The sequence below is a fragment of the Corapipo altera genome, unplaced genomic scaffold (genome assembly GCF_003945725.1).
Source record: "Corapipo altera isolate COAL_440 unplaced genomic scaffold, ASM394572v1 0, whole genome shotgun sequence".
In the NCBI taxonomy this organism is placed as follows: Eukaryota; Metazoa; Chordata; class Aves; order Passeriformes; family Pipridae; genus Corapipo; species Corapipo altera.
In genome coordinates this window covers 78,099,781-78,119,144 of record NW_020884872.1, presented here as the reverse complement: position 1 = coordinate 78,119,144, position 19,364 = coordinate 78,099,781, and the positions used below count along the sequence as shown (strand labels likewise).

Here is a 19,364-nt window from a genome sequence, read left to right as displayed (position 1 = left end):
CATGAGAAAAATGCACATGATTAGAAAATGTAAATTTTTTTTTTCTCTCTTTCCCCCCTCCCCTCCGTCCTCCCTAGGTGACTCGTACAGCAGTAGCCCAGACAGCACTCCCATGGGCAGCATTGAATCTCTCTCTTCTCACTCCTCTGAGCAGAACAGCACCACCAAATGCACACCCTCCCAGCCAAGGGAGAAATCCGGAGGGATTCCATGGATTGCCTCTCCTGCTTCTTCTAATGGCCAGAAAAGTTCAGGCCTGTGGACTACAAGTCCAGAATCCTCATCAAAGGAGGATGCAACCAAAACAGATGTGGAGTCGGACTGCCAAAGTGTAGCTTCTGTCACTGGACCAGAGAATGCCTCTCCACCAACAGACCTGACCAAAAAGAGTTCCTACAGTCTGTCTGGCCTGAAAAGGTCTTCAGCATCTTCCCTTAGATCAATTCCATCAACTGAAGGTAACTTCCAAGGTCTTTTAGCACTTCAGTGTTAACTGATGCATCAGAAAACAAGAGATGCATCTGAAAGCTAATTATACTCATTAATATTTTTATTTTTTTTTTAGTTTTTGTAGTATGTTCTTTCAGTTTTCAAACTGATAGAACGTATTTCCATTGCTTGTTACCTGCACAGTTCACACAGCTTAAAAGATATGTTTCTTGCAATTTAGATCACTCTCTACGCTTCTATGGTTCATCTATAAATTATAATTTATGATATAGAATAATACTGTACATTAACAATAATAATAATATAGATATTGTTCTTATACTTTGGGATCTGTTTATATTATGACAGCTTTTAAGGCATTTTTAAGCATCAGTTGTTCTTTGGAATAAAGACAGAGAGAAGCAGATCCATTTCTTGTCTTGTAGAGCATATAAGCAAAAAAAGGCAGCAGTCCACCTTAAAGAATACATGGGGCCATGCCTTTTTTTCATTGAAAGGGTTTCTTTTGTGTGCAATACAGTCTGTACACCTATAGATTTGTTTTATCAAGTTACAATAGGAATTGTTTTAAGCAAGTCATGGTCATTTATTCCTAAGTATGTTTTTTAAACTGCATGAAGCTTCTCTGCATACTGAAGTATTAATTCTACAAATTAATGTGGTCTGATTTCATGGTGGATGCTGCTTTGATCAAATGACTTCCTGAGAACCCTTACTACATGATTTTTTCTACAATTTTATGCAGTGTACTACTTTATAAATCTGTTTATTGTCACTTTTTAGTGATTGTACTATCTAGCCATTTAATTGCAATGTAATTTTTTAATCCTCTCCATTTTAATGGCATTTCTTCATTCTTGCTGTTGGTTCTTCTCCCCTGGCTTAGTGCCTGAAAGACTGTTTCTTCTCTCTCAGTAAGTAGTTTCTATACCTGTTTTGACTCCTAAAAAAAAAGAAAAGAAAAAAACAACAGCAAAACCTTTGCTTTGCATGTTACATGTGTTGTAAAACAATTTCAAATTAGCTTTAATATTCCCTATAATTTGATTGTTTTCTTTAGGTAACAAAAGTTGCAGTGGATCTATACAGAGCTTATCTTCAACAGATACCAAAGACACCTTAAAGGCTCCTCCAAACCCTGATTTGCCTCCCAAAATGTGCAGAAGATTAAGATTAGATACTGCATCAAGTAATGGCTATCAAAGACCTGGATCTGTGTAAGTCATTACGGCCCTATGGAGATTTGTGTTGTTACAGTACTGTCTACTATAAAGTGATTCCAGAGAGGTACATAAGTAGTTGAAAAAGCATCCATGAATACTTGATTTTAATATTGCTGTATTTGTGAATTAGTTATCTAGTTTTGTTAAAATTGTAAACAAAGGAGATGGCACAAAATCTGTTGAAGTCAGTTGAAAGATTCCTGTTGACTTAATTAGACTACAGATAAGGTGGAAATTTATCTTTGGAAAGTGATTAGTATTATTATCTCTGGCTCTCTTTAATGTTTCAAGGAGCAGAAATGCTACTTACTGTCCATGCTGTTACATCAAAAAGACCATCAGATTTTATTTGTATAAGTCCAAAATTAGAGGAAGGATAATAAAAAAAAAATCTGCTCTGAAATTTCTTCAGTATCTGCATGTTAAATAGTTGATTTCTAGCAGTTGGGGTTTGGTGGGGGGGAGGTTTATGCTGAAAGGAGGATAGTTTTGAGCAATACAGGTTATAATTTAGTTTTTTGAGATTTGGATTAACACTGTTTCTCAGTGCTTTTAGAAGACTTCAAAGTCTCTGCTGTAATTCTGACTTTGACCTGGATATCTCTCTTCCCATGAACAAGTGATTTCCAGACCTGCAGAGCACCAAGAAATTCTCCAAATACTGCAGGACATCATTCAGTCTTCCCACTTTTTAAACTGAAAGGGATCATAGTAGTCATTTAACAGACTGTTGTGTCTTACTTAAGCAGAGAATCCTGCACAGCTTAGAGTTCCAGCATGGTAGTGACAGACTGTCAGTAAAAGCATTTCCAATATAAACATAGGATGTTGAGGTTTCCATTGGTGACTCAGCAAGGCACTAGAGCATGGGGAAGTCAGCAGCCCCAGTTAGGTTATGCCCTTAAGAATTCTGCTGAATAGGGATGTAAATTCAGTTTTTGAATTTCCTCTCTTTCTAGAAGTGAATAATTAAAACAATTTTTTAAAATATGGCCATGTCTTTGGATGGTTAAAAGTGGGAAATGGTTTGTGTATTTAATTAATGGCGGAAGTATAAAGCAAGGTGATGCTTTTATTTTCAGAGTGGCTGCAAGAGCGCAGTTGTTTGAAAGTGCTGGTTCACTTAAACAAGTTTCTTCAGGACGGTAAGCGCTTCATACCATTTAACATTCTGTAAAATCTTTTCTGTGTTGGCTTCAAAGGTTCACATTTATTTGTTGGATTTGATTCATTCTTATATTTAAGGTGTTTAGAATGTTCTGATAAGTGTTTGTCTAGGAAGCAGTATCTTCTGTACATTACTACTTCACAATTAATAGATTAAAGCAGATAATCTATTAAATGGATATGGGAAAAAGGCTGTCTCTCTTTTTTCACTGTCCCTGCTTTTCAAGTTCTTTGAGACAGATTGCAGGTTTTTGTTCACCACTTTACTCACTGATACATCAAGGAACTTTTTGGAACTGTTGAGGAATGAAAACAAGATGTCAATCCATGAATTCAAAGGTAGTAACCTAAAGTAGCACAGATGAAGGAAGATGCCAACATGCTGAGATGTGTGGCCATGGAATGTGGCTGTCCTCTGACAGAACCAGCAGGGGAGAGAAAGGCCCACTGATTTTGTGAGAAAAGCAGCTTATAGGAATCAAGGTTGCTCTTATTTTGTGTAGTACATGAACTCTAAGATGACCAAAAAAGAGAGTGGCAGGGGAGGCAAGGCATATGAGAAGAGCAGAGCAATAATTTAAGAAAGAAAGGTATAAATGAAGGGACTGGAATGCTCTTAAGCTGGTACCTTAAGCCAAAAGCAATGACTGCTTCAACAGTCCTGCATCATTTCACCTCCAGCACTGTTCCTTCTCTTACTTTATATTACTTCCTTCTTGCAAGCTCTCCCCTGTTGTTCCCTCAGAGCATGTGCCACCTGTATCTGTATATAAAAAGCATGTAAGAAGCAAAAATCTGACAAAGGAAAAATGCAGCATTTGATAATGGATATGGAGAGCAGCTAACAAAGCCAAAAATACTGAAAGGCTGAATAGCTCCCCTACTTAAGCCTTCCTAAAAGGATAAAAGAACCACAGTAGCAAGGAGAATGGAAAATGAGAGGTCAGCAGGCAAGATGAGGAAGAAATCAGAAGTAGCTCAGCTGTTCTTACAGTCCTGCATTAGTCTGAGTATGATTTTGCAATTCAGAGCCAGCTTTTATTTACCTGCTTGTTATGAAGGCTGATATAAAACCTTGGGCTAGTCTTTTTTTAGTTTGTTTTTTTTCTATGAACTATGTAGAAATTGTGGTAATTATATCTTGATCCACCCAGTAGAAAGGTCTCCTTTGTTCATAACTACTATCCAACGAGTATATGCAGGGCAGAGTGTAAGACAATGTATTTTTAAGCTACCTGGTTTGATACCAGAAATATTCAAGTCAAGGTAGTGTTGGACTCCATGCAGGGGTAATTTACCCTGCTAAAATAACTAGAAATTTTGAGACAGTGCTTACCTATGCATTATAGAATGTAAGTAGCTTCATCGCTGCTTGAAGCATCTTTTGCCTGTTGTGGTCATTTGTACAGTAGGCAGATCAAAAGTACCTATATGGCTTTGCAGTCTCACATTGTTTTCTGTATTCCAGCAGATAATTTTGCACTTGATACATTACCACCACAGTGGCCGAGTCCTACTTAATTCCTTCTTCCAAGCAGTTTTTGCAACCCTCTTTTCTGGCTCTGTATAATGCAATTAGCTCTATTATGAGTGTGTGTGTCCTCTTTTTAATGCTGGGACATTACTTGACCTGTTTTCTCTCCTATTACATGAGTATATGCCCTACACTACAGATTTTTTTTTAGTCAGAAAGAGAATGAGAGACCACAGTACAAGTGTTAGGATTGGACAGGGAAACCCAAAATGTTATGCAACGTCCAGCCTATGCTCTCTTTTTCCAATTCTAGAGTTAATTTGACTTCTCAGTCTTCCTATTCCTTCCCTCCTGACTTCAAGTTTATTATACATCAGTCTCCCTCACTGTGGTATTGAGATACTCTGTACACTGGGACCAATCTCCATTGCTAATCTAGTATGCACTTGAAAGAGGTGAATGAGCTTCCTTACTATTTTCAAAAATATTGCAGTTATATAACAGTCTTAGTCAGGCCTGAGGTCTCTTTATTGCAGCTTCTGTACAGAAATGCACCAGGACATAATCCCTGACTCTACATTTTCTTGACTCAGATTTAGAGGTACACAGAAAGATAAGTCTCCTGAAGTAAGAAACTGCATTATAAGAAGAATTTTCATTAGAAAAGTGAGAAGGAGGAGTACGTGCCAGTGAATGGCTCTGGTCTTCAGCAGGATCTCTAGGTGCCAGGATGGGACTTCAGTAGGACTAGACTGACATTATGAAGCCCTCTAGACCCATGCTCCCCTCCCAAACATATGATTAAATATCCTTTTCCAATCATTCTTCTGTTTTTATTTTGATGCTATATTTAAACATCTAGAAGGCCTTGCCCAGGCCAGACCAGTGTTTTCTGCTCAGACTTGGTTGTAAGTGTACCATCTCCAGGTCTCTATAAACCTTTCTTCTTCCTGTAGGATAATATTAACTGATGACTCATCTGAGAGAGATTCATATGTGTTCCCTCATTCATTCCTCTTCTGGCGTTGTCTTGCTAGACTAAAAACTCATTAGGACAGGAACATAGTTTTAAAGCTTGTTTATATATTTCGAAATAGTTCTTAATACTATTATTATTATTAGGGCCTCAGGTATTGTCGACTGTATGTAATCAAGCAAAAGAATTTATAATTTAATGAGTACTGATCCTTTGATTGCTAGTATGTTTATCATTATGGACTCAAAACAAATGTCACAGAAAGTAAGGAATGGAAAATGCATTTTTCTTATCTGGAGTCTATCTGATCAAGTCATGGAAAGAAGGAACTTCTAGGAAATGTGAATAACATTTTCTAAAATTGTTGGGGTTTTTTCTCTGCCCTAAACAACATGAATCACACTCTTCTCAGATTATTAACATCATCTTAAGAGAACTGTAATAGATGATGGTGATGTTATCACATGCTTTTTAACAAACAGCCTTGTTTGTGGGGAGGACAACATTAACACTATAAGTAAGAATGTCTGTTTTCATAATTACAAACAAAATGCCCAAGAACCTGCAAGCCCTTTTCATGGTCAGTGCTTCTAGCTGCATAGGGTTGAAATTAGTAATAACTAGTATGAGAACCTAAATAATCTAAAATCAAGTGTGAAGGCAATAACCAGTGGCTTGAAAATTGCTCCAGAATTATGAGTAAATATTCTTGAATCCGTCCCTCATTATACCATCACAGATGGCTGTAGATAACGTTGAGCTGTAATTACTCTGCATCAGGAGCAAGGTAATGGGAAGAATCCTGTAATTCATTAGCTTTTGGCAACTGACTTCTTTTGTTTCTGTATCTGTCTAAATGTCAAATGCTGAAAAGCTTTCTCTTTTCAGAACGGATGATTTTAGAGGACTATAAAGACAGAGTCCATGTTTTCTTATTTTGTTTTTACTTTGAAGTTAAACATACTCAGATCAGGTAAAATTGGAAGTTAAAAACAGAATAGTTTAGTAGACATTAGAGAATATAGAAGAAAATTGCATTAATTTTCTTAACAACTTCTAAGAGAAATAAAAACAATGTCATATTTCAAGATTAACTTACATAATTCTACCTCACATTTAAGTATTGCCTGAAACGTCTTTTGTCACAGTATTACTCGGGTGTCCCATTCTTAACGTGGGCACCTGGCTTGATAGTCAAGTTATTCAGGTTTGAAATCACCCCCTGTACTTTAGTAAATTTACCACCTATTACCTTACGTTCATTGTAATTATTGTTAACGGTTACTCTACTGTTTTATATGTGTAAAATGCATGATTATGCCACACAGATGTATTGGGTTTGCATGACAAGAGGTCATGCCAGGGTCAACCCACCACAAACAGGCAGTAGCTGTTTCAACATACTGTTACAGATTTGAGTTAGGATAATTAGAACATCTGTAGTGCTCTTTGCTGACTTTGAGGAAAAAAGAGATTAAATAATTCAGGTCTAGTTTATGTGTGACCTTCAGTAAAAGTCATCTAATTTCCCTCTGTATATTTTTGTCTATATTATGTAGATTATTATGTATAAATATGGATAATTATGGAGAGTAATGACTCTTCACACCCATCTTGTTGACTGTAGATGGCAAATTATTCATAACAGGAGACACCGAAGAAGGTGTCTTGAAAAAGTGCTACTTAGAGCAGTCTACACCAGCCAGGGAGCAAGCTGACATTTAAGAAAAGGGACAAACAAGGATCCGGTGCTCATCTTGTTCTGGTTAGCTCTAGGGATGTAATCAGAATGATAGTAATAAAAATTAGAAATGTTTCCAGCATGCTGAAAATAAGCTGCCCTTGAATATCATGGGCCCAACTCAAAATGCTTGATCTCCTCTGAAAATCTTGTCCTGAGAGTGTAATCCTTGAGGAGTCATTTGCTTGCTTAAGATGAAGGCAAAATATGCCATTTAGTCCAGTCATAAATCTTTTTCAGAGAATCAATAGAAAAACTTTTTCTTCAGAGGGAGAAATCACTTCTGGAAAGCTCACACATTCAAACTTTGGATGTTCATCCACTGTTATACCCTTTTAAAGATTCAGATGAATAATGCTAATGCTTATGATGTGGCACTGTTAATTAATCCAACTTACAACTCTGTTATCTCACTATTTTGGTAGAAAGACATGATAGATTACATGTCAATTGCATATAAACACTCTTCAAAAGTATGCAGAAAATATTAAACTTCACCACAGGTCACATATTAGGTCAACTTGCCATCACGTCTTAGAAAAGTGAAATAATCAATAAGTTCATATTCACTTGATATAATGTGGGTTTAAAGAAATTCAGAAAAACTAGTGACTCATATAAAATTGTTCTGAGTGTATAAGTTAAAGGTACTAGGTAAAGTGCAGGAATCTAGAGAGAACTCCTAATTTCCATCTTCATCTTCAAACCCTCATTTTGTACTTTGCAGAATTATAATGCTAGAAGCCAAGAGGTGACTTTTTCTGTCCTTCTTCTTTGGAACAGAATCATCAGTCCTTTTTGTCTCACATTTATCTTCTATGTAATATTTTGCTCTGTAGACCAATCAACAATAGTTTCTCAAAAGCTATGTTTTTAGACCTTTAATGACTTGATGATCACTTTTTGTCTCCAGGTAGTGCATGACTTGCTTCAAAGAGTATGCTCAGTTCATTTGAATGACAACTTCATTTTAAAAGTTCCAAATTATATTCCTCTTTAAATCTAAGTGGGATATCAGTCCCTTTTCTGCAATAACATGCTTGTTAACTCCAGTAAGCTGGAAGTTATTGTTTGCTATAATTCTGCTCTTCTGCTGTGTAACTGGTCATTATCATACTGCCTTTGTGCAGTTGCTTATTTCTATATTTCCCAGGTTTTAATTTAATTTCTTTGTACATTTTTCCTTGTTATCTGATTTATTGCAAGCCTGTATTTTTTTCCTTTCAGGCAAGCAAAAGCCATGTATTCCTGTAAGGCTGAGCATAGTCATGAGCTGTCTTTCCCACAGGGGGCAATATTTTCCAATGGTAAGATATCTTTTACCTTGACTTCTATATTTTAAAAAAAATTATAAAAAACCTGAACTGTATCCATAAAATGAGACCATAATTCCATTTTCAGGTCTCAGGTTTTGCCCTGATTTTTCAATTGCTCTTGAATAAATACTATATAAATAAATATATGAGGCATGTATATGATTTTTTAACAGTGCTAATTAGTTGTGTGTTTTCTTTTGTAGTGTATCCATCAGTGGAACCAGGATGGTTAAAGGCAACTTATGAGGGCAAAACAGGACTAGTTCCTGAGAATTATGTTGTCTTCCTCTAGTAATCTTTAGTGGACAGCAATATCTTCATGGTATCCATGGTAACAAATAATAAGCACTATGATTTTTATCTGACACAGATATGGGATCAGCCCCTTAGCTGAGCGGTAGATTTCCTTCAGATGCTGCAGCTGCAGGTTACACAGCTCCCTGTCAATGGAACAGAATGTAATGAAACAGTTAACAGTTTCTGTACTGAAGACGGTACTCTGCTTAAATAACTTCCATTGTTTGCAAAAGGTTGTTCTGTTCTTCTTTTATGGGTAAGGAACACTAGAGCAATAAAATAAAAAAAAATTGCTGTTTAGCTGAAGACTTTCAGGTCCAAGGATGTTGCTCACAGAAGTGTGAAATTTAGAGGCAATGCGCTCTATGACATCTCTCACAATCTCTCTTTTTAAATATGGAAAATCATGGATTTTTTCATAATGTAAGTACTGCTTCTATTGTGATCGGAATTCTCCATTAGAAAACTTGATTCTAAAATTAGTCCTAATCATTTCAAATAAGAAATGAGTTTTCTGTAAATTAGAAGTTTGAACTTCTGTTAGTCATTGAGATTACAATATGGTAGAGGATTTATGCAGCTGATAATATCAGTTTATACACTGCCTGAGCAGTAAGTGCTCATTCAAAATGTGATGTGTTTAATGAATGTTTCATTCAAATACTTCTTAAATTTCTTTCTTTCTTTCTGTATCAGTATAAATAATATTAACAACTTTTATTTCAATGATATCCATCATCTGGAAGATATTCTCAGTGTATCTCAAAACAACATCTGTAGAAAACAAGGAGATGCTGAATCTGGAGTGACTGGGAGTCTTGGGAAGTGAAAAACAGCAATATGTTTTGAAACCTGAGATAAATTGTAACTGATTCTTTTTCCAACTTTTTTCATTGCAAATAAGACAAGTGGCCTGTGAACTAGCCAATTTTATAAGCTATGAATGCTGAAAGCTCTATGTAGCAATAAAAGTATTTAGTATTATTTCTCCTGACTTCTACTAAAATATTTGACAAACAATTCTCCTTCCAAAGAATAAAAAATCCTTACTTTTTAAAGGTGGTGTAAAGACCAATTGTTTGGTTCTGGTAGAACTGAAGAGAAAAAAATGAAAACCAAAGTCAAAGAAGTCTCAGAAACATTAAGCAGCTTTCTCAGTCTGAGCATCTTTCTTGTACACCTTGAGGGAAAACATGCATTGCTTGCTTGGCTGCTTATCATGCCTGATTGAAAACGAGGATATTTAACCTTTACATTAGTATTTCTTCAACATTAGTGCTTCCAGGAGAATTTACTGTTTCATAAAACCATCTAGGCTTAGTTTCATAGACCTGTCCAGGCTTAGTTCTTTCTTCAGGAGCAGAAATCATCATACAAATCTTCTACTGATTTCTAAGTTGTACACTACTTCCAGAAAATTTAAGGAAGAACTTCTGCTAGGACTAAAAACATCCACAATTGTTTAACTGCTTCTTTTTTCCTTCCATAGCCTTCTTCTTGTTTAAGTTGGAAAATCAGATTTATTGCCAACATAAAGAAGCACATCAGAACATTCTTTACTTATATGTATAAGTATATATATACTTATATATATTGTAGTGCATGATTTCTTCAGAGCAATTGTTAGAATTCAGGCCAGTGGCAGAAGCCTGCAGGATCCTTTTCCTCATTAATTCAAGTATCAAGTGGTGATCAGGGAAGGAGAGAGGCTGAAAGAGCATCCTTCCAAAAATGGTCTAGCGTTTTAGAGCAGGAGTCTGGGCAAGGCTGACTGCAGGCAGTTGAGGACAGACCCCTTGAATTAGTGACTGAGTGACTTGAGTCACCCTAAACAGTTTCATTAGTCCCAAACCATGTTTCACTTCATCTTAAGTCTAGACTGTACCCAGTGCATTGTGATGAAGGGTTGCTCTAGATGTCACTGACAGTGAAGGTCTTTTCGAATCTGATTGAGTGTTTCTTTGTTTTAAGGCAAGCCAAGTTTTCTTAGTGTAAGCTATGCTTGAAACTACCATTGCCCTGAGAAGATGAACATGGTTTTGGTTGTGCTTCTGCTGTATTTCACAATTGAAAAACTGCAGGCTGTCAAAAGGCTTACCTCTGGTGACCTTCTTGGGAGAAGTGCTGCTGCAGGCAAAAAGGAGCAGGAAGGGAAGCAGAGCTTTGAGCAGAGGTTGGAGACCCAGCACATCTCACACAGGCAGAGAAATGCAGTGGTCTGGGGAAAAAATCCCAACTTTTGTCTATTGCAGGGAGTCACTGGCAAACCTCTATTGAACATCCTTTGATAACCCCTCATACTTCTCAGGGGCAATTTAATTGTTGTGAAATCTTGTAGAATGGTGAAATAGAAAATTTTTGCTCCTACTTGCTTTGTTCTAGCCTTATTTAAAAGTAAGCAGAAATAAACCCCTAAGCTTAGGTAATTTCACATCCCCTGTATATGTCTCACAACTTTCCAATATTGTGTTTTGAAACCAGCTGATCTGGGTGCAAGCTATAGGACTCAAAGATGTCAAGTTCATAAAACATTTTGTAAAAATGCAAAGCCGAGTTAGAGATTCAGCAAGAAGAACCTGCAAGTGCTGAGGCAAAAGTTGTAGAAAGACTTGGAGGAATCCCTGTGTGGGAGAAGTGTTTCATCTGTTCTGAGCATTCATCTCACATTAGATACAACTTTGGATTGCAGAAGACAACTTTATAAGAAACTGGATTCCATTCATGTGCTGCTCACAAAACAAATCTGTATTTTCCTCCCTAAGACTCTGGAGCTTTTTCAGGCCCTTCTTCTGAACAAACCATAATTTTTAAGTAGTTTATCTTAAAAATAACATTTCCACCTGAAAAAGGTCATGCCCATTCTTACTTACTCACTCTCCAGGAGTAGGGGTTTTCATTTTTTTTGAAATCTTCTGTGTTTTTCTTTTACTCTGCTTTGCAACAGGTAGTAGCACTTTCTGTATAATCTCACTGCTGGTTTGTGGATGCCCTAACTCTTCCCTGACTTTCAAAAGGGAGTTTATCTCTGCAAGAAGCTGTACAGTGAACCAGAAAGTTAAGTAAGTAGGGTGCAAAGGCTGAAATGGGGGTGAGGACAGCACCAAAGCTTCTCTAATGATGACACTCTCGGGCCTGACCAAAAATCCTTTCTGATAATAGCAAAGAATCAGAAATCCATATAGCATTTAAATGAAGATATAATATCTTGATAGTGCCTTACCAGAAAATAAGGCAATCTGAACTAAATTAGTTCATAGTATTGATTTAATGTTTTTTATGAAAGTTAGATTTACTGTACAAGGAAAGGTTTCAATTTTTTTTAATAATTATTCTTATATTTCTTAAAAGGATGCAGCAGGTTTTTTTCCAAAATTGATTGTAGAACTCAAGGTAATGACACATTGTGATTGCTGTTTGTCTTGTGGATATAATGTCTGTACCCACAACATATAACAACAAATAATTAGCCGTTTTTTCTTTGTCAAACCTTTTGATACATGTTGCAGCACAACATGAATCAAATTAATAGTGTGAAGGACTGATATATTGTATGATAAATATGTAAAGTATATTAATATTTTATAGTCACACTTTTTATTAATTATTCTAAAGATTAATTTTTTGTAATTCCTTGTGTTAAATTGTTCAGTATTAAAATGTCCTTGCCATATTTTGGCATTTAGATGTATATGTAACAAAACTCTTAAATTAAACCATAGCTATCACTTATTTCCCTAACTAATCTATAATGTTCATTGTACAATTATTTCCATGAAAAAAAGATGCACAGATTTGCTGACCAGTGCTATTCTATGATAGTAATAGTAACTTATTTTCCTTTTATATATTTTCTGGTGCTAACCTCTATTCTTTGGCTGTAATTGGATTGAATTGTAATATGCCTTTAGGAAAGACATGATAGTAGAGGAAAAGTTGCAAAATTCTGCAATTCAGAACAATTATTACAACCAAAAAAAAGTACTGTATGGCAGTAATTGGATTTTTTTTGTTGTTAACTTTTCTCCCCTGACCTATTTTCTACTTAATAAGATTGCATCAGAATAAATAATGAAACTAAAAAGCACATTGTTCTTTATACTCCTTTTCTTAAAGCAGAAGTTTGTGCAATTTTGGATTGAGCAGCAAGAAGAGAAATCCCAGTAGGGGAGCACATCCTCCAGGCTGGGGTGGATCTTCTCCACTGATGGAAACTCTCAAAGCTCTAGTGAAGTCAAAGACAGACCTTTGACAATTTATAGTGAGGGTTTGTTGGCAAGAAGTCCCCAGAATGAAGATGGAATATTCTGTTAATGGGATAATCTATGATACATTGTCCTTTCCTTCAGCAGAATGCCCTGTATGAATCACTTAGTAACCAGAGGTCAAGCTGCAGGCAACGTTAGTCTCTCTCTTCCTGGTCACAGAGCCCTGACAGCTGCTGCTGCAGCAGCCCTTCCAGTTCCTGCTCGTGCTAAAGTCAGACTGTCAATCAGGCTGTACCTGTATCCATTGGGAGGTCTGGTTTTTTTGGTTAAGATTTTGCATGGGCTTTGGGAGTTTGCTTTGTTTTGTTTTAATAAGGTGCTCAGTATCAAAACTAATTTAGTCACTGAGGATCATATTGTTTTTTTAATTGTCCTGTGTGTGGCAGTATTTAATAAGACATTGAATTATCCTTATTTTCTTAAGTATAGAGCATGGTTCTTCAATCCTTGGATGCCTCAGCTGAAAGCTATTTTGCATCTGAGCTTTCTGCAATTTTTTTATTGTGAATTGTCATCAAAGTTCTGGCACTAAAGATAGCACCATTATCTCTGCAAGAGTTTCTGTTGGAGCAAAGGGCAAAGCAGCTGAGCAGGGCACATAGATAGTTTAAATTTTCGATCATATTTATGACAACTTTGGAGGTATTAGAATTTATAGGGGTTACTTTAGATGCTATATGGTATTTTAATAGGAAAGTATATACAATCAATAACTATATATTTAATAAAGCCCTTCTAAATTATCTTATTGAACTCTCTGTTTATTTTGTAGTGTGGTTTCAATAATTATCTGCACTCTGTATATATCTACATGTAAATAACTAGCATGACATGCATAAACTGACTTGCAGACATAATTCTATGTTGTACTTTACATGTATTTCAAAAATTTGAAAAAATTTTTTTCAGAATAAAAATACTTTCTACACAAACTGATTTCTTTATTGTTTTTAAATTTGGGCTCTAGTTCAGCCTTTTCTTTTTTCCAAGTAATAACACTTTGGCTCTGCTTCTACCCATACCTGCATTTTAGAGTAACATTTCACCCCTGAGGATGCTTTACAAAGAGGATGTTGTTCCTAATGTTGAGCAATGGGTATGTGAATACCAGACAATAGTATATCATCCACTGTCCTGGTCATGTGGAAGTTTCCAAAGATGTGGCTTTTGAGGAAAAGAAAATGACAGCTTTGGATGTTAGATAAGAAGCACAGCCCTGTGTGGCAAAATGTCAGTGATGAGGTCATTGCTTCTGAAAATCACCAGGTGGGCAGGATCACAAGGAGGATTTGATGGCTCCATTCCAACGGCACTGCCAGGTGTGGGGAGCACAGTGGCCTCTGAAAGTTCCCTTGCATGCCTTCCCCAGCATTTCTCCAAGACCTTTTGCCTCAGGAACCTGTAGCTTTCCCAGCCCTTAGGAGGGAGTTACAGCTGTACCCAAGGCAAAGGGAGCTGTGAGATGGCCTACCTTGTCTTTTCTCTGAAGGGACTGGGCAGAAACCTAGGAGACTTTTTATCCCTGAAACAATCAGCCTTTGTTGTAATGATCTTGACTTAAAAAAACTGTGTTTCTTAAACCAGAGAGATCAAACCAGCCAGCTGATAAAACTCTTTCTCTTTTCACTGTGTGCTTGGGTTTGAATAGTGCAGAAAACTGCTGCAGGAGACCCAAGGCCGATAGGTCCTGCTCCCTGCAACCATGGCTGCTGGCTGCCAGCTGCCTGCCCGAGGCACTCACAGGCTGCTGCTGGCTCCTACCTGCCAGCCCCTGGGCTGGCCAGAGTCTCCCTGGCTGCCTTCCTCTGGGAGGAGGCTGAGGACCTGCTGCCTCTGCACAGGCATTGTACCCACAGCCCTGCTCAGGGGGACATCGGACACATCTGAAAACAACACATCAATACTGTGGCCATAAATAAAAATGAAGTAGTTGGAGAAGCAAAGCAACACAGATCAGATGAAGAAACAGTCTTTCCCTTTTGTTGCTTTCTAAAAACTGCTTGTAGGTGAAGCTTCTATTTCACAGCTCTCCCTGCTTGAGGATTTGAGAGATGAGGAGCCTGCTTTCAGGAATCAAAAAGTCACCTGCAGCCTGTAGTCACCAAACGTGACCTGCACCTTACTGACGTCCTGGTGTCCTGGGCAGGATGGGTCTGGGAAGAAGGCAAGGTTCCCCTTGGGACTGAGGGATGCGGTTGGACTGACAAATCCTCTTATTAGTCCTGCTGGAAAAGCCTGAGAAGGAGAGGGGCTGCAACAAGGGGTTAGAGATGAGCTGAAACTTAGTGCCCTTACTTAAAGCGTACAGAACTGCACCTGAGGTGTGGTGTGTAACAATTACAATATAAGCTCTCACCCAGAGGAGACATCTGTGATGGGCCCTGTCACCACTCGTGCCCTGCAACGCTCTCCAGCACCACTGGATCTTTTCAGAAAGTGGGTAAGTGCAGGGGCAGTTGCGTGTGGGTACCTGGAGGCACCTGCCCTGCCCTGCTGCTCTCTTGTGCCTGGCAGGATGGGCCTGTGCCTGTATCAGCCACACTGCGACAACTCCATCTGGGGCCAGCACTTGTGGCTGGATTCCCTCCTGTTCCTGCTGAGGACCATGAAAGCAGGCATGGTAGGAGCTGCCACGGATGCCCAGCTCTGCACAGCAAATAGGCACAAGAGGAAATGGAGAATATCTGCATTTTTATACTTCACCAAAAATGATAGTTCATCACTGATTTTATGTTAAAAATAAAAGGATTGGGGTTTCTATTAGTTTTCTACCCTTTCCCCTTGAGATGCAGTCTCTTTGGCTTTAGATCCTCTGATCTGCAGAAGTGAACATATACTAGTTTGGGGTCTAGACTAAGCTCTAAAATAGATCTCATCACTCGTTTTCCTACTGTTCCATTTTAGTTGGCAGCAGGGAATAACTAACTGGGAAACAAATGTTCTGGCTTGATAAATTTTGACATTTCAGCGAGCATTTAAATATAAAAATACTTAAATTGCTCTTAAACAAACACAACATTGCCATGTTAACACCAAATTGAAAACTCTCGGGGGATGAAACATCTGTTTCTTACCAGAAAGAGTGAAAACACATTTCATTACTTGGTTGTATTAAGGCACCTTACATGGCATGATTCTCATGTGTTTGGAAAAGTGGGTCTTTATGGCTTTATTTTTGATAAGGCTTCAATGTGAACTCTTGAGAAAATGATGTATGGAATAGCTTTGGTATAGAATGTGTGCTGACATGACCCAGGCTGTCCACAGCCTCCTGCCTAAAGAGGAGAAACTTCAGTGATGCAAGGAAATGGCACAGGTGTAAACTGAGCAGGTGACAAAGTCAGTTCATATTCCAGTTCAGAACATGTTACTTGGGCATGATCCATTCCTTCAAAAACAGCCTATATTTCTAACACAAACATTGTGCTTATTAAACATGTTTAATAAGGTATTTGCACTTTCATCTTTTAAACTTTTATTTCACATTTGTAAAGCTTTTCCCGTGTCATTTGGATTAATTACTGATAGGGAAACAAAGTACTGAAAGATATTCTTGGCTTCTTGTGCAACGGTTGGCTGCTTTTCTATTGTATTTATGGCAACAAGCTCAAAAGCTGAACTAACCTAGGGCAAGTGCCTTTGCCAAAGATCATGGTGTGCTTTTTTAATGTAAACATGCAGGGATTCATGGGAACATTGAGTGACCTCCACAACCAGTACAGAAAGGAGTCTTAATTCACTTGAAAGTACTTGGATAATTGGAATACATCTTTCTGCCAGTATAATTGAACAACTGATTAGTTAGACCCAGCACAGGTGTATTTCATTTAAAATTACTGTTAATGGCTCTCCGGTGCCCTTACAAGGGATTAGAGTCCCGTCGGAATGAAAAAGATCAGCGTTTTAGTTTTGTTGATGGTCATTGCTTTTCTATTCTTACAAAAACATTCAAAGGGAAACATGCAGCACATCTGGATTGGGGGTATTTTCAAAATAAAGTTGGAAATGCCATGCTTTGGCTATGGCAGTCATGAGATCCATCCCCACCAGCAGGTGCAGGAGGCTGAGAGGGGTGGGGAGTCAGCCTTTAGTGGGCTTGGGACAGGATGGGGTTATGGAGGGCGTGCAACATGTCACGCCACAGCAGAGCAGGAGCCACAGGCTTCAACCACGCTCATTTGGGGGGCTCTATAGTCCAGATGTGACCATATGCTCATGTCATCACTGGGGAAACATCAGCATAGTTGTAAGCAGGTGAGACAGCTGTGTGCTGGGAAGCCCCATGAGAAACCTTTCAAATGACAATTCCCAAACCCAGGCGGAAGAAAAGATAAGAAACCTGAGCTTGACCAATCTGTAGATGTTCCTCCAAATAAATTAATTGGCATACAGGATAAAACTGGTTCCTGGAGTAAAACACATACTGTTTGCAAGGGCCTCACAAGAAGATAACAAAGATTAGGGTTTCAGTGCACCTGAACCAGGAAGCTGAGAACAGAGACTGTGGAAGCAGTGACAACTGCAAGGCCCAAATTACCACAAAACAAACAGGATGCCTATCAGCAGAGAAAATCCCCAATCCTAGTGGCACCCTCCAGGGACATGTAAAGGAAGCAGGTATATAGCAGCAGACCTCAGAGACATTTAGGTGCAAACAAATTGTGCTGGGCAGCAGTGATGCAAATATATCCTTACATAAAACCCTGGCTTACATGGTCATTTAAAGTTTGTTATTTCGTGCTGTTGCTGTTGGTTGAGCAACGTTTATGTTTGTCCTGTAAAGTGCTATTTCTTTTCTGTAATTATGACAAATTACCTGCCTTGGATGGGAAAAATAGTTATTCTGCACAATGTCCTGCTCTCCAGACCTTCCTTGAGAAACCTGCAGTGAATGCCATAGGAGTGTTTCAGCCAGCACCCAGTTGTGATTTGTAACACTATTTAGTTTCCAGATGAGTCCTTCTCTCTGCCCTCTCCATCCTTCTGAAGTTCAGATGATGCAAAAGAAACCAGCACAATTAATTTTACCTTCAGAGCAACACAGAACCAAGTTGTACAAAGAGGTTCAGGTTCTGCCACTGACAAAGCTTTTCCTTAATAATTTTTTCTCTTCTTCGCTTAAATGATCCCTTGAAATATTTCCTGACTAAATGAACTACGAAACCAAATGTCCAGATGTCTGTAAACATATCAGCATGAGAAACTCAGGTGAATAGTGTGACTTTTTAGCTAACACAATTAGCTTTTCTGGATAGTTTTTATCCAGAGGGAAAATCAAGAAAGAGTGTTTATCATGTTTATTTGTGTGTATCTCTCACAAACATCTCCTCTCCTGAAGGCAGCAGGAACAAACACATCTCTTCACTTTTCGGTTTCCAAGACCCTTGTTTGGGCCAACCTTCCCTGCAGGAACATTTGAGTAAAACAGTGGTAACACCAAACCCAATGCAGCACAGGGGGTGATTTAGGACAGTGGACCTTCTCATAGCATCACCTCACCCTTGGCTCAGTTTGGTGCCTTCTCCAGCACTGCAGCATCTTTATTGGTAACACATACAAAAGGAAATGATGGTTTCATATGAATTCCTGCACAGCAGGATCTCTGACACCACTTCTTTCTCTCACTTAGATAATCACAAAACAGCAGCACTGTCTTCGCTGTGAGCAGACAATGATTATTGCATGAACTCATTAGTATGTTTAAGTGGAAGCTCACCTGTGCTGTGCAGAGATGAGTCAGGCTCGACAGCAGTTGTGTCATTATAGAGTCTGAGATGTCACAATAAAAACACCCGTCTCATTTAGGCGAGCTGTTATTCACTAAAGGTCAAAGCAAAAACTTCTGTTTCAAAGAGTTTAACACTGTATGTCAAATAATGAGTAACCTTATTTCATTCCTTATACCCTTCCATTACCATGTCTGTTAAAAAGAAAAATAAACAAAACTCTTTTTGAGCAAAAGAGATATGCATTGAGACTGAATTGGGACAGAACATATACATATGAAGTCATTCCACTCAACCCAGGGGGACATCATTGTGTAAATAAATAATTCAGGACTAAATAAATCTATCAATGCAGGTGTGCTCAACTGAATGCACATATAAGTAGGACCACAGTCTTAAACTTTGACACCTTGTAGTTCAAGTGTCTCAAAATATCTCAAAGACTTTTGTATTATTTTCTTCTGTATGATAGCTCCTAATAGAACTTCCACTTGAAAGTAACTTACGTATTTTTGTATTGACTAAATGTCTTCTCCTGGTGTTTTATATTTCATAGAATGTTTAAAACTAAATTAATTTAGGAAAAAAATTACCTGTGTGGTAAATCCCAGCCTTGTCAAACTGTTTGTGATGTACACATGGAGTACTGATAATATCCAAGAGATCAATTCACAAGAACAAAGGCATTCAGAAATGAAAATGAAACATCACTTTCAAGATGTTCCACAT

The 19,364-nt window shown here is 37.9% G+C and overlaps 1 protein-coding gene and 1 long non-coding RNA gene across 2 annotated transcripts in view; one reads left to right on the top strand and one right to left on the bottom strand.

The window, feature by feature from the left end:
* The window catches only part of ARHGAP42 (Rho GTPase activating protein 42), a 147,338-nt gene extending 134,641 nt beyond the window's left edge, over positions 1 to 12,697 (top strand). Inside the window, exons 20-24 of the mRNA XM_027639841.1 lie at positions 78 to 458; positions 1,511 to 1,667; positions 2,756 to 2,818; positions 8,259 to 8,338; positions 8,551 to 12,697. Of these exons, the coding sequence (XP_027495642.1) occupies positions 78 to 458; positions 1,511 to 1,667; positions 2,756 to 2,818; positions 8,259 to 8,338; positions 8,551 to 8,639 (770 nt within the window). The 3' untranslated portion in view covers positions 8,640 to 12,697. The remainder of the gene's footprint in view (positions 1 to 77; positions 459 to 1,510; positions 1,668 to 2,755; positions 2,819 to 8,258; positions 8,339 to 8,550) is intronic.
* Positions 12,698 to 18,191: 5,494 nt separating this feature from the next.
* On the bottom strand, positions 18,192 to 18,643 carry LOC113943765. The gene is made up of 2 exons (XR_003526447.1): positions 18,409 to 18,643; positions 18,192 to 18,312 (listed from the first exon to the last, which is right to left on the bottom strand). It is a non-coding gene; the product is annotated as an uncharacterized LOC113943765 (long non-coding RNA).
* Positions 18,644 to 19,364: the final 721 nt, after the last annotated feature.